Source organism: Pelophylax lessonae, assembly GCF_965119305.1.
Source record: "Pelophylax lessonae genome assembly, chromosome: 12".
Taxonomy (NCBI): Eukaryota; Metazoa; Chordata; class Amphibia; order Anura; family Ranidae; genus Pelophylax; species Pelophylax lessonae.
In genome coordinates, this window is record NC_138779.1 from 223,600,905 (window position 1) to 223,617,082 (window position 16,178).

Consider the following 16,178-nt stretch of genomic DNA (forward strand, 5'->3'; position numbering starts at 1 on the left):
GTAGTAATAGGTAAGTTTTCGTAGCTCCTCCCAGAACAGCAGGCTGAGGATGGTGTGTGGTCCCAGGCGGACATAAGCCGGTACAATCCCCTTGTAGAGAGCCAGGACCCCTTCTGTGCGCGTCACCTTCACAAAGCAGTCCAGGAAGCCGCGGTACAGCCGACCCTGCGAACACACAACCGTCACTGAGACACCACACCCATCATGGCTGCAAATTATCACCTGCACCCGCAAAGTTCACTTACCCGTCCCTCACTGTCCACCGGCTGGTTATACAAACGAGTGCAGACCACATCAAAGGGCATCATGGCAGCCGCTACTCCAACACTGCTGATCATACCCGCACCCAGGGGCACCAACCAGCTGTCATCCGGGAACCACTGCAGGAAGGGAAGAGGGGAGAAAGGGGGGGGGGGGAAGAGGGGAGAAAGGGGGGGGGGGGAAGAGGGGAGAAAGGGGGGGGGGGGAAGAGGGGAGAAAGGGGGGGGGGGGGAAGAGGGGAGAAAGGGGGGGGGGGGGGGAAGAGGGGAGAAAGGGGGGGGGGGGGAAGAGGGGAGAAAGGGGGGGGGGGAAAGAGGGGAGAAAGGGGGGGGGGAAAGAGGGGAAGAGAAAGGAGGAGGAAGGGGAAAGAGGGGAAGAGAAAGGAGGAGGAAGGGGAAAGGAAAGAAAAAGGAGGGAGGAGGGAGGAGGGAGGAGAAGAAGATGACAAGGGGGAAAGAGGAAAAAGGAGAGGAAATAGAAGGAAGAGGACAAGGAGGAGGAAAAAGGAGGAAAGAGGAAGAAAGAGGAAAAAGGAGGAGGAGGAAGAAAGAGGAAAAAGGAGGAGGAGGAAGAAAGAGGAAAAAGGAGGAGGAGGTAGAAAGAGGAAAAAGGAGGAAGAAAGAGGAGGAGGAGAAGGGAAAGAGGAAAAAGAAGGAGGAGGAGGAGGAGGAGGAAAAAGGAGAAATAAAGAAGAAATAAGTAGGAGGAAAGAGAAAAGAGGGAGGAGGAGGAAAGAGAAAAAGGAGGAGTAAAGAGGAAAAGGAACGAGGAGGAAGAGGAAGAAGAAAAAGGAAAAAGAAGTCACCACGGACGTCACACAGTAATATACAGAAGATTTAGGACATTTGGGTCATGTATATGAAATCCTCACCTTCCACCTCTTTACCCATTCCTTGGCGTTGGCGAAGGTCGCCAGCTGTACAGCTGAGCCCACCATGACCCGAGGAACCGCGCCATTCACCCCACGCCACAGACCCAGAATTCCCTGCTTCTTGTAGATGGTCTCAAAGGCAGAGCTGACACTCTGGGGAGACAAAGAAATATATTCACTGATAATACAGAATTATATACAGATAAATATTCCATCACTGACCTCTCTACAGATCTGCAGAACATCGCTCAGAATTTATTTTTAGGTATTTGTGGAATCTGGAGTTGAATAGTTCTTTCTTGGCTATGGCAACCATTTGAGTTGCTGCCTTTGGCGCGCTATGTGCGTCGGTCTCTCTGCCCGGACTGGGAGGTGGCCAGGTGCGGCTCCTCTAACTGGTTCTATCAGTTATCAGGCCAGGTACTCCGAGACTGGAGCCAAGGTGAACGGAGGGCGGAAGAACACAAATACAAAGCAGAGAGCGGCCATGTTTTACAGGACAAAGCTGCTCTGCCCATGTGGGACTACAACTGCCAGCATGAGGCTGGAGATGAAAGATGGAGAGAGCGCGCACGAGAGAGAGAGAGCACGCATGCGAGAGAAAGTGCGAGAGAGAGCGAGAGCGTGCGCGAGAGAGAGCAAGCATGAGAAAGAAAGAGAGAGAGAGAGAGCGAGCGCGAGAAAGAAAGAGAGAGAAAGAGAGAGCGAGCGCAAGAAAGAAAGAGAGCAAGCGAGAAAGAGAGAGCGAGAAAGAAAGAGAGAGAGCGAGCGCGAGAAAGAGAGAGAGAGAGAGAGCGAAGAAGAAATTAAGGGAGGGGAGAGGAGAGGAAGGCGGAGGAGAGGAGGTATATATATATATATATGATCAGAGCACAGCCTGACCACTGATATCAGAAATGATGTCAAATCAAGATTAGGAATGAGGATAAAACATGAAGATTTTCTCCGGAGACTCAGAAATGGGATTTACAGCATCATAACTGTCCAATGGGTGGACGGTGAGATTCACGGGGGGGGGGGGGGGGGGGGGGGGGTGATGTCAGACCAGCTGGAGGGGCGCTCAGTGATAAATATCCTCCCATACAAGCTGATCCATCCAGTGACACAGAAAGTTATTTTTATATAATGTGAGATTTGAGGCTTCACTGAGCAAACCGCGGCCCGTCACCTCCCTGAGAACTACAAGTCCCAGCAGGCAGCGATGGAACTTTGAGGAATCTGAGAGGGACCTCCCTGCACCGCTTCATCACAGCCTCAAAATAATTCCCAAATTTAGGGTTCTCATTAGAATAGAGGGAAAATCTTCCAATGGGGACACTAGTTCTGGTGACAACCAGAGATTCCCTGACTTTGGAGGGATTCCCTCTCACTTCCTGTTTTGGCTATGGGACAGGAAGTGAAGGGAAATCCCCCCAATGGAACACAGATGACTGCGGTTACACACCTAATCTGGCTGAAAAAGAGACAAGTCCATCCAGTTCAACCAACAGAGGAAAAAAACACACACAGGGGTTCTAACCCTCCCTTACCTATTATTTAAAATAAAAAAAATTACGTTTTTTTTAAATGATCTGCTATTCCTGCTGGGCAGTGAAGGGGTTACCTGTCCCGGGCACACTGGGGCATTACCTGGCACTGGCCCAGAGGTGGAAAACGTCATTGGATTAATCATTACTCCGAGTTCATCTCCGTCCCGCACGAGGACTTTGGATCTGGGAAAGCAGCGAGCAAAACACAGCCACACCCTGCAGTGTCCCCTATATATATATATATATATATATGTCCCTGGTCTCCCTCCCCCAGCACAGCCATGTCCTATAATGTCCCAACCCGCTACTAGCAAGGTGCACCCAATAAAGGGGGTCCAACCCGCTACTAGCAAGGAGGACCTAATAAAGGGGGTCCAACCTGCTACTAGCAAGGTGCACCTAATAAAGGGGGTCCAACCCGCAACTAGCAAGGTGCACCCAATAAAGGGGGTCCAACCCTCTACTAGCAAGGAGGACCTAATAAAGGGGGTCCAACCCGCTACTAGCAAGGAGGACCTAATAAAGGGGGTCCAACCCGCTACTAGCAAGGAGGACCTAATAAAGGGGGTCCAACCTGCTACTAGCAAGGTGCACCTAATAAAGGGGGTCCAACCCGCAACTAGCAAGGAGGACCTAATAAAGGGGGTCCAACCCACTACTAGCAAGGAGCACCTAATAAAGGGGGTCCAACCCGCTACTAGCAAGGAGCACCTAATAAAAGGGGGTCCAACCCGCTACTAGCAAGGAGCACCTAATAAAGGGGGTCCAACCCGCTACTAGCAAGGAGCACCTAATAAAAGGGGGTCCAACCCGCTACTAGCAAGGAGCACCTAATAAAGGGGGTCCAACCCGCTACTAGCAAGGAGCACCTAATAAAAGGGGGTCCAACCTGCTACTAGCAAGGTGCACCCAATAAAGGGGGTCCAACCCGCTACTAGCAAGGAGGACCTAATAAAGGGGGTCCAACCCGCAACTAACAAGGTGTACCTAATAAAGGGGGTCCAACCCGCTACTAGCAAGGAGCACCTAATAAAGGGGGTCCAACCCGCTACTAGCAAGGAGCACCTAATAAAAGGGGGTCCAACCCGCTACTAGCAAGGAGCACCTAATAAAGGGGGTCCAACCCGCTACTAGCAAGGAGCACCTAATAAAAGGGGGTCCAACCCGCTACTAGCAAGGAGGACCTAATAAAGGGGGTCCAACCTGCTACTAGCAAGGTGCACCCAATAAAGGGGGTCCAACCCGCTACTAGCAAGGAGGACCTAATAAAGGGGGTCCAACCTGCTACTAGCAAGGTGCACCTAATAAAGGGGGTCCAACCCGCAACTAGCAAGGAGGACCTAATAAAGGGGGTCCAACCCGCTACTAGCAAGGAGGACCTAATAAAGGGGGTCCAACCCACTACTAGCAAGGAGCACCTAATAAAGGGGGTCCAACCCGCTACTAGCAAGGAGCACCTAATAAAGGGAGTCCAACCCGCTTCTAGCAAGGAGGACCTAATAAAGGGGGTCCAACCCGCTACTAGCAAGGTGCACCTAATAAAGGGGGTCCAACCCGCTAATAGCAAGGAGGACCTAATAAAGGGGGTCCAACCCGCTACTAGCAAGGAGGACCTAATAAAGGGAGTCCAACCCGCTTCTAGCAAGGAGGACCTAATAAAGGGGGTCCAACCCGCTACTAGCAAGGTGCACCTAATAAAGGGGGTCCAACCCGCTAATAGCAAGGAGGACCTAATAAAGGGGGTCCAACCCGCTACTAGCAAGGTGTACCTAATAAAGGGGGTCCAACCCACTACTAGCAAGGTGCACCTAATAAAGGGGGTCCAACCCGCTACTAGCAAGGAGGACCTAATAAAGGGGGTCCAACCCGTTACTAGCAAGGAGGACCTAATAAAGGGGGTCCAACCCACTACTAGCAAGGAGGACCTAATAAAGGGGGTCCAACTCGCTACTAGCAAGGAGCACCTAATAAAGGGGGTCCAACCCGCTTCTAGCAAGGAGGACCTAATAAAGGGGGTCCAACCCGCTACTAGCAAGGAGGACCTAATAAAGGGGTCCAACCCACTACTAGCAAGGAGGACCTAATAATGGGGGTCCAACCCACTACTAGCAAGGAGGACCTAATAAAGGGGGTTCAACCCGCTACCAGCAAGGAGGACCTAATAAAGGGGGTTCAACCCGCAACTAGCAAGGAGGACCTAATAAAGGGGGTCCAACTCGCTACTAGCAAGGTGCACCTAATAAAGGGGGTCCAACCCACTACTAGCAAGGAGGACCTAATAAAGGGGGTCCAACCCACTACTAGCAAGGTGGACCTAATAAAGGGGGTCCAACCCGCTACTAGCAAGGAGGACCTAATAAGGGGGTCCAACCCGCTACTAGCAAGGAGGACCTAATAAAGGGGGTCCAACCCGCTACTAGCAAGGTGGACCTAATAAAGGGGGTCCAACCCACTACTAGCAAGGTGCACCTAATAAAGGGGGTCCAACCCACTACTAGCAAGGAGGACCTAATAAGGGGGTCCAACCCGCTACTAGCAAGGAGGACCTAATAAAGGGGGTCCAACCCACTACTAGCAAGGTGCACCTAATAAAGGGGGTCCAACCCGCAACTAGCAAGGTGCACCTAATAAAGGGGGTTCAACCCGCTACCAGCAAGGAGGACCTAATAAAGGGGGTTCAACCCGCTACTAGCAAGGAGGACCTAATAAGGGGGTCCAACCCGCTACTAGCAAGGAGGACCTAATAAGGGGGTCCAACCCGCTACTAGCAAGGAGGACCTAATAAAGGGGGTCCAACCCGCTACTAGCAAGGTGGACCTAATAAAGGGGGTTCAACCCGCTACCAGCAAGGAGGACCTAATAAGAGGGTCCAACCCGCTACTAGCAAGGTGCACCTAATAAAGGGGGTCCAACCCGCTACTAGCAAGGAGGACCTAATAAAGGGGGTCCAACCCACTACTAGCAAGGTGTACCTAATAAAGGGGGTCCAACCCGCTACTAGCAAGGTGCACCTAATAAAGGGGGTCCAACCCGCTACTAGCAAGGTGCACCTAATAAAGGGGGTCCAACCCGCTACTAGCAAGGAGCACCTAATAAAGGGGGTCCAACCCGCTACTAGCAAGGAGGACCTAATAAAAGGGGTCCAACCCGCAACTAGCAAGGTGCACCTAATAAAGGGGGTCCAACCCGCTACTAGCAAGGAGGACCTAATAAAGGGAGTCCAACCCGCTACTAGCAAGGAGGACCTAATAAAGGGGGTCCAACCCGCTACTAGCAAAGAGGACCTAATAAAGGGGGTCCAACCCGCTACTAGCAAGGAGGACCTAATAAAGGGGGTCCAACCCACTACTAGCAAGGTGCACCTAATAAAGGGGGTCCAACCCGATACTAGCAAGGAGGACCTAATAAAGGGGGTTCAACCCGCTACCAGCAAGAAGGACCTAATAAAGGGGGTCCAACCCGCTACCAGCAAGAAGGACCTAATAAAGGGGGTCCAACCCGCTACTAGCAAGGAGGACCTAATAAAGGGGGTTCAACCCGCTACCAGCAAGAAGGACCTAATAAAGGGGGTCCAACCCGCTACTAGCAAGGAGGACCTAATAAAGGGAGTCCAACCCGCTACTAGCAAGGAGGACCTAATAAAGGGGGTCCAACCCACTACTAGCAAGGTGCACCTAATAAAGGGGGTCCAACCCGCTACTAGCAAGGAGGACCTAATAAAGGGAGTCCAACCCGCAACTAGCAAGGTGCACCTAATAAAGGGGGTCCAACCCACTACTAGCAAGGAGGACCTAATAAAGGGGCAGGCCGGATTAAGAGCATCATGGGCTTGGTGCTGAGGATTTTGAAGGGCCTTAAGGGCCGTGCCTTGGCATGCACCCAGAGGAGGAAGGGTGCAGCCATGCATGCCTAATTCCACATGGGATGCTGTCTCTGAAGCTCATAAACACATCCATGCATCGGCAACTGTCCCTCCTTGTCCGGCCTTCGCGCTGTGTGGGGAGGTTCTGAGGGTGCTGCCTGGGGAAGCGAGCATAGAAGCCAGACTTCTGTGTTTACAAGTGACAGAAGAGCGGTAACAGTGAATATGGCCAACCCGGGGCCTATATAAAGGTAGGGGCCTGGAGCTGCAGCTCCAATAGCCCCTACGTTAATCTGGCCCTGTAAAGGGGGTCCAACCCGCAACTAGCAAGGTGCACCTAATAAAGGGGGTCCAACCCACTACTAGCAAGGAGGACCTAATAAAAGGGGGTCCAACCCACTACTAGCAAGGAGGACCTAATAAAGGGGGTCCAACCCGCAACTAGCAAGGTGCACCTAATAAAGGGGGTTCAACCCGCTACCAGCGAGGACCTAATAAAGGGGGTTCAACCCGCAACTAGCAAGGTGCACCTAATAAAGGGGGTCCAACCCGTTACTAGCAAGGAGGACCTAATAAAGGGGGTTCAACCCGCAACTAGCAAGGTGCACCTAATAAAGGGGGTTCAACCCTCTACTAGCAAGGAGGACCTAATAAAGGGGGCCCAACCCACTACTAGCAAGGAGGACCTAATAAAGGGGGTTCAACCCGCTACCAGCAAGGAGGACCTAATAAAGGGGGTTCAACCCGCTACCAGCAAGGAGGACCTAATAAAGGGGGCCCAACCCACTACTAGCAAGGAGGACCTAATAAAGGGGGTCCAACCCGCTACTAGCAAGGAGGACCTAATAAAGGGGGTCCAACCCGCAACTAGCAAGGTGCACCTAATCAAGGGGGTTCAACCCGCAACTAGCAAGGTGCACCTAATAAAGGGTGTCCAACCCACTACTAGCAAGGAGGACCTAATAAAAGGGGGTCCAACCCACTACTAGCAAGGAGGACCTAATAAAGGGGGTCCAACCCACAACTAGCAAGGTGCACCTAATAAAGGGGGTTCAACCCGCTACCAGCAAGGAGGACCTAATAAAGGGGGTTCAACCCGCAACTAGCAAGGTGCACCCAATAAAGGGGGTCCAACCCGTTACTAGCAAGGAGGACCTAATAAATGGGGTTCAATCCGCTACCAGCAAGGAGGACCTAATAAAGGGGGTTCAACCCGCTATTAGCAAGGAGGACCTAATAAAGGGGGCCCAACCCACTACTAGCAAGGAGGACCTAATAAAGGGGGTTCAACCCGCTACCAGCAAGGAGGACCTAATAAAGGGGGTTCAACCCGCTACCAGCAAGGAGGACCTAATAAAGGGGGCCCAACCCGCAACTAGCAAGGTGCACCTAATAAAGGGGGTCCAACCCGCTACTAGCAAGAAGGACCTAATAAATTGGCCGGGGAGTGTACACCCCCTCTGAGTTGTGGAAGTCAGAGTCTTACATTGCCTCATGGGACTTGTTGGTCCTACAGCTGTTATGGAGCCAAGTTTGCCTATTGCCCTTCCTCATATAGAAAATATCCACCTCTAGCTCTTCTTCTTCAGCCCCCCTTCCACATCCTATCTCCTCTACATACTGAAGATAATATAATATAATATACATCTACAGAGGTAATAGTATGGGGAGTGCACAGCAATGTCCTGCAGAAGGTCGGGGAATAGGAACTTCTCTCTCTCACCTGATGATTGTGCTGATGTCCAACAGCGATGGCAGCCACAGACTGCGCCTGGAGATGAGTCTTCACCTGCCGGGAGACAGCAAACGTTATATAGAGCAGGAAAAGGAAACGAGAGATGGATTTAAACACCCAATCATCATCTAACCCCCCAACCACCATCCATCCACCCAACCGTCATCCAACTCCCCGAGCCATTATCCATCCACCCAACCATCATCTAACCCCCCAACCACCATCCATCCACCCAACAGTCATCCAACTCCCCGAGCCATTATCCATCCACCCAACCGCCATCCAACTCCCCGAGCCATTATCCATCCACCCAACCATCATCTAACCCCCCAACCACCATCCATCCACCCAACAGTCATCCAACTCCCCGAGCCATTATCCATCCACCTAACCATCATCTAACCCCCCAACCACCATCCATCCACCCACCCGTCATCCAACTCCCCGAGCCATTATCCATCCACCCAACCAACCATCATCCATCTACCCAACCGCCATCCATCCACCCAACCCCCAGCTGACATCTCTCCACCTCAACGGCCATCCCTCCACCCAACCTTTATCCATAAACCCTTCCGCCTTTCTTCCACCCAACCGTCATCCATCCACCCAATCATCATTCAACTTCGCCAGCCGTTATACACCAAACCAACCACCAAACACCCCCCCCCCCCCAACCGTCATCCATCTACCCAACCACCATCCATACCCCAACCATCAACTATCAACCCTCCACCCCACCCATTATCTAACCCCCCAATGACTATCCACCCACCCAAACATCATCCATCCAACCTCCATCCATCCTCCCACCTGCCATTATACCTCCACCCAACTACCTGACCATCATCCCTCTACCCAGCTACTATCCAACCCCCCTCCACCATCATCCAATAACCATAGTCCAATCAGTGTGTCCTTATATACCCCCAAAGTCTGTATGTCCATACATACCCCTCCCCCCCAACAGTCTGCATGACCTTATATAGCTCCCCCTATGGTCTGTGTACTTATAAAACCCCCCATAGTCTGCATGTCATTATATATCCCCCCCCCATAGTCGGCATGTCTTAATATATATCCCCCTATAGTCTGCATGTCCTTATATACCCCCCCCATAGTCGGCATGTCCTAATATATATCCCCCCCATTGTCTGCATGTCTTTATATATATACCCCCCCCCCCCCCATAGTCTGAATGTACATGTCCTAATATACCCCCCATAGCATGTATATCCTTATATAACCATCCCCCTCAGGCTGTTTTTCCTTATATACCCCTCCCTATAGTCTGCATGACCTTATATATCCCCCCCCATGGTCTGCATGTCCCCCCCCCCCCATAGTCTATATGTACTTATATATTTCCCCCTATAGTCTACATGTTCTTATTTACCCCCCCCCTATATTCTACATGACATGTCCTTATATATCCCCAATAGTCTACATGTACTTATATAACCCCCCCTCCCCTAGTCTGCATGTCCTATTATATATCCCCCTATAGTCTGCATGTCCTTATATACCCCCCCCCCCATAGTCGGCATGTCTTAATATATATCCCCCTATAGTCTGCATGTCCTTATATACCCCCCCCCCCCTATAGTCAGCATGTCCTAATATATATCCCCCCCATAGTCTGCATGTCTTTATATATATACCCCCCCCCCCCCCATAGTCTGAATGTACTTCTATATCCCCCCATAGTCTGTGTACATATATGTCCCCTCCCCATAGTCTGCATGTCCTTTTATACCCCCCTCCCCCACAATCATAGTCTGCACGTGCATCTGAGGTTCTTGAATTCGGGAACTGAGAAGTGCTGATTCTGCGGGAAGTTTTGTGCAAAGCTCACATAATTCCCTCACAAGTCGTTGAGTCAGGATGGGGGGAGACGTGAGCGATGTGACCCTCGGGGGAGGGGAAGCATACATGACCTCTGACCCATTAATAAACACACCTACACAGTAGTAAGAGTGATACAATGTCACAAGTTTCATTTTGCTACATCGGATTCATAGATTGGGGCGTCGCAGGATTGTTTGGCATAACCAAGCGCCGGGCGAATTCTCAGCGAAAACATAAAGCGAACGAGCGAAAAAAATTAATCAATGTTTACAATTCCCAAACGAGCGATAAAAATAATTTCTTCATTATTACCAATTTAAAAAAAAAATTCCAGCAACAATTTTGAGACTTTCGTAATAATGATCTGACCGCTAATAAAAGCCGGGCTCTGATTGGTCACTGTGCCGACCTGGAAGTGCGGAATATTGTATTCCCTTTAAGTCACATTCATCTCCCCTGGAGGAAAAACTGCCACAGCTTAAAGGTTTCTTCATCTACCTCGCTTGTGTGGATGGAGGAATTATTTTTTGTCCAATCAACCGGCCGGCTGATAAGAAACAAACAAGAACAAAAACTAACACACGACTTGTCTATGGCCGCCTTCAGTATAGAGAAGGTCAGTATAGAGGACAGCGTATAGGAGGAGTATAGAGGACGGCGTATAGGAGGAGTATAGAGGACGGCGTATAGGAGGAGTATAGAGGACAGCGTATAGGAGGAGTATAGAGGACAGCGTATAGGAGGAGTATAGAGGACAGCGTATAGGAGGAGTATAGAGGACAGCGTATAGGAGGAGTATAGAGGACAGCGTATAGGAGGAGTATAGAGGACAGCGTATAGGAGGAGTATAGAGGACAGCGTATAGGAGGAGTATAGAGGACAGCGTATAGGAGGAGTATAGAGGACAGCGTATAGGAGGAGTATAGAGGACGGCGTATAGGAGGAGTATAGAGGACGGCGTATAGGAGGAGTATAGAGGACGGCGTATAGGAGTATAAAGGACGGCGTATAGGAGGAGTATAGAGGACGGCGTATAGGAGGAGTATAGAGGACGGCGTATAGGAGGAGTATAGAGGACGGCGTATAGGAGGAGTATAGAGGACAGCGTATAGGAGGAGTATAGAGGACAGCGTATAGGAGGAGTATAGAGGACAGCGTATAGGAGGAGTATAGAGGACAGCGTATAGGAGGAGTATAGAGGACAGCGTATAGGAGGAGTATAGAGGACAGCGTATAGGAGGAGTATAGAGGACAGCGTATAGGAGGAGTATAGAGGACAGCGTATAGGAGTATAAAGGACGGCGTATAGGAGGAGTATAGAGGACAGCGTATAGGAGGAGTATAGAGGACAGCGTATAGGAGGAGTATAGAGGACAGCGTATAGGAGGAGTATAGAGGACAGCGTATAGGATGAGTATAGAGGACAGCGTATAGGAGGAGTATAGAGGACAGCGTATAGGAGGAGTATAGAGGACAGCGTATAGGAGGAGTATAGAGGACAGCGTATAGGAGGAGTATAGAGGACAGCGTATAGGAGGAGTATAGAGGACAGCGTATAGGAGGAGTATAGAGGACAGCGTATAGGAGGAGTATAGAGGACAGCGTATAGGAGGAGTATAGAGGACAGCGTATAGGAGGAGTATAGAGGACAGCGTATAGGAGGAGTATAGAGGACGGCGTATAGGAGGAGTATAGAGGACGGCGTATAGGAGGAGTATAGAGGACAGCGTATAGGAGGAGTATAGAGGACAGCGTATAGGAGGAGTATAGAGGACAGCGTATAGGAGGAGTATAGAGGACGGCGTATAGGAGGAGTATAGAGGACGGCGTATAGGAGGAGTATAGAGGACGGCGTATAGGAGGAGTATAGAGGACGGCGTATAGGAGGAGTATAGAGGACGGCGTATAGGAGGAGTATAGAGGACGGCGTATAGGAGGAGTATAGAGCAGTGGTCCTCAACCCTGGTCCTCAGGGCACACTAACAGGCCAGGTTTGCAAGAAAACTGCAATACATCCCAGGTGATATCATTTGCTGCTCAGAGATTGCAGTACTCTAGTCTGCATCTCCCCAAGGTAATACTTAAAATCTGGCCTGTTAGTGGGCCCTGAGGACTGGAGTTGAGGACCACTGCTATAGAGGACAGCGTATAGGACAACTATAGAGGACAGCGTATAGGACGACTATAGAGGACAGCGTATAGGACGACTATAGAGGACAGCGTATAGGACGACTATAGAGGACAGCGTATAGGAGGAGTATAGAGGACAGCGTATAGGAGGACTATAGAGGACAGCGTATAGGAGGAGTATAGAGGACAGCGTATAGGAGGATGTATAGAGGACAGCGTATAGGAGGAGTATAGAGGACAGCATAGAGGACAGCGTATAGGAGGAGCATAGAGGACAGCGTATAGGAGGAGTATAGAGGACAGCGTATAGGAGGAGTATAGAGGACAGCGTATAGGAGGACTATAGAGGACAGCGTATAGGAGGACTATAGAGGACAGCGTGTAGGAGGACTATAGAGGATAGCATATAGGAGGACTATAAAGGATGTATAGAGGACAGCGTGTAGGAGGACTATAGAGGACTGTGTATAGGAGGACTATAGAGGATAGCGTATAGGAGGAGTATAGAGGACAGCGTACAAGAGGACTATAGAGGACAGCGTACAAGAGGAGTATAGAGGACAGCGTACAAGAGGACTATAGAGGACAGCGTATAGGAGGAGTATAGAGGACAGCGTATAGGAGGACTATAGAGGACAGCGTACAAGAGGACTATAGAGGATGTATAGGGTGCAGCATAGAGGAGGAGTATACAGGACAGTGTATAGGAGGAGTATAGAGGATGTATAGGGTGCAGCGTATAGGAGGAGTATAGAGGACAGCGTATAGGAGAATGTATAGAGGATGTGTAGAGGACAGTGGATAGGAGGATGTATAAAGCAGGGTCCTCTAAATGCTCCTGTATTGAATTATACTGTAACTGTATTGTCTTCCCTCACATTGTAAAGCGCTGCGCAAACTGTTGGCGCTATATAAATCCTGTATAATAATAATAATAGAGGATAGCGTATAGGAGGAGTATAGAGGATAGCGTATAGCAGTATATAGGAATATAGAGGATGTCTAGAGGACAGCATATAGGAAGAGTATAGAGGATGTATGGGGTGCAGCGTATAGGAGGAGTATAGAGGATAGCGTATAGGAGTATAGGGGATGTATAGAGGACAGCGTATAAGAAGAAGAGTATAGAGGATGTATAGGGTACAGTGTATAGGAGGAATATAGAGGATAGCGTATAGGAGGAGTATAGAGGATGTATAGGGTACAGTGTATAGGAGGAATATAGAGGATAGCGTATAGGAGGAGTATAGAGGATGTATAGGGTACAGTGTATAGGAGGAATATAGAGGATGTCTAGAGGACAACATATAGGAAGAGTATTGAGGGCAGTTTATAGGGGAGCAGTGTGGATATTGGACAAACTGTGTACAGGAAAGCAGTAAAGAGATGTATAGGGGGTGGGAGCAGTGCGTATAGGGGAATGGTATAGAAGAGGTACAGAGGAGTAGTATAAAGGACATGGGGGGTGGTAGTGTGTGTATAAGGGAATAGTTTTAAAAAAAATATATAGTGGAGCAGTATAGAGTCCATGTGGGGAGCGTGTGTAGGGGAATAGTATAATGTATTTGGGAACAGTATAGGGGACACATGGGGGGGGGGGGGGGGTCAGTGTGTGTGTATAGTGGAATGTATAGAAGTTGTAAAGGGGAGCAGTGTGGGGGCCATGGAGGTCACAGAATAAAAAAGGGGGGAAGCCTTTGTATAGGGGAATGGCATAATAGATGTAGAGAGGACATATGGGGAGCAGTGTGTATAGGGGAATGTTATAGATAATGTATTTTGGAGCAGTATAGGGGAGCAGAGTGTACAGGGGGAGACCTGTGTATAGGGGAGCAGTGTGTACAGGGGGAGACCTGTGTATAGGGGAGCAGTGTGTATAGGGGGGACCTGTGTACAGCAGAGCAGTATGTATAGGGGAGCAGTGTGTACAGCGGGGACCTGTTTATAGGGGGGCAGTGTATACAGGGGGAGACCTGTGTAAAGGGGAGCAGTGTGTATAGGGGGAGACCTGTGTACAGCGGAGCAGTGTGTATAGGGGGAGACCTGTGTACAGCGGAGCAGTGTGTATAGGGGGAGACCTGTGTACAGCGGAGCAGTGTGTATAGGGGGAGACCTGTGTACAGCGGAGCAGTGTATACAGCGGGGACCTGTGTATAGGGGGGCAGTGTATACAGGGGGGGACCTGTGTATAGGGGGCAGTGTGTACAGGGGGAGCAGTGTGTAAAGGGGAGCAGTGTGTCTAGGGGGAGCAGTGTGTATAGGGGAGACCTGTGTATACAAGGGGGCAGTGTATACAAGGGGGCAGTGTATACAAGGGGGCAGTGTGTACAGGGGGAGCAGTGCGTACAGGGGGAGCAGTGCGTACAGGGGGAGCAGTGCGTACAGGGGGAGCAGTGTGTACAGGGGGAGCAGTGCGTACAGGGGGAGACCTGTGTAAAGGGGAGCAGTGTGTATAGGGGGGGCAGTGTGTACAGGGAAGCAATGTGTACAGGGAAGCAATGTGTACAGGGGGGCAGTATAGGGGAGCAGTGTGTATAGGGGGAGCAGTGTGTACAGGGGGAGCAGTGTGTACAGGGGGAGCAGTGTGTACAGGGGGAGCAGTGTGTACAGGGGGAGCAGTGTGTACAGGGGGAGCAGTGTGTACAGGGGGAGCAGTGTGTACAGGGGGGGCAGTGTGTACAGGGGGGGCAGTGTGTACAGGGGAGCAGTATATGGGAATCATATAGGGGAATGTATTTTGGAGCAGTATAGAGGACATGAAGGGAACAGCATGTATAGGGGGAAGCCTGCTTTTAGGGGGGCATGGGGGGGTGTCTTACCAGATATGCCGGACTCCCGACAAACGCCCCCAGCGCTCCAGCGATCGCCCCTGCTGCCACATTGCCCCCCGGTTGCTGCGTCAGCCCCACATCTTCAGCATAAGAATACAGGTAGAAGCGGACTCCGTTCATCATTCCCTGGTACAGCAGTCCGGCCGTCAGTCCCTTCTGCAGTCCCCGCAGTCCGTCCGCCTGACACACCGCCACCATGGCCTGCACCACCCCCCGGTAGTGTCGTGTGTACGTTCCCCGGGACCTCAGCTCTCCTTGCAGCTGCAGCCGCGTCTTCACCACTTCCAGGGGATTCGTGAAAACGCACGCCATGCAGCACGCCGAGGCGCCCAACACGAAGTCCACCGGCGGAGAGATGGAGATGGTGGTCGGGGGAGGCGGTGGGGTGGTCATGCTTCTGTAAGGTTTCATAAAACCCCAAAGATAAGGACTACAGCGAGGGACAACATTCCATCCAAGGCAGAGCGGGTCATAGCAGATACGATGCGATAAAATCGCTCCACATTGGCCGATCGCAGTCCCGGCTCCGCTCCATCCCCTCTATCTCCAACACTGGAGGAAAGTTTGGATGTTTTGGAGCTCTTCAGCTGTTTCCTGGGATGTCAGCCATGCAGCCTGCCGCCTCTCACACACCAATCTGTACCCTGGACGGTCCCTCCTCGCCGGGTCCCCAACCAATCTCTGTCCTCGGCACAGCTCACACCTCCATGGCCCAGGGGAGGGTGCAGGCGCAGCTCAGAGGGATCATCACATGTGGGGGAAAGGTCACCACCATCAGCCTTCCCTAATTGTATCCCTGGGAGGATTTCCCAAACAATGCTGCCTTCTCCTATTCCTGAACCTTCATATTGTGTGCAAGAGGAAGGCGGAGCCTCGCACATCAACCCAACTTCATTGGAGACCTTCCCCTTTAAATTTACTAACCGATGCAACAAGGGAAACAATGTTTCCTTATTTGTATCAGATTTTAATTGTGGCGAGATCGGAATCGTGTTACATCTATTTCCTTCCTGATTCCTCTGTGTATCCTGAGCATGTTCAATTACAAGAGGAAACAAACATTAGTAATAAATAAATAATACATTTTAAAAAAATATATATTATTAAAAAA

At 50.6% G+C, this 16,178-nt stretch overlaps 1 protein-coding gene across 1 annotated transcript; it reads right to left on the reverse strand.

Moving 5' to 3' along the window:
- Positions 1 to 15,939, reverse strand: SLC25A34 (solute carrier family 25 member 34; the record flags this gene model as incomplete). The annotated part of the gene is made up of 5 exons (XM_082274811.1): positions 15,056 to 15,939; positions 8,247 to 8,312; positions 1,133 to 1,285; positions 246 to 380; positions 1 to 165 (listed from the first exon to the last, which is right to left on the reverse strand). Coding segments are annotated over exons 1-5 (942 nt in total), but the record flags the coding sequence as incomplete, so codon positions are not given.
- Between the last annotated feature and the right edge of the window lie 239 nt (positions 15,940 to 16,178).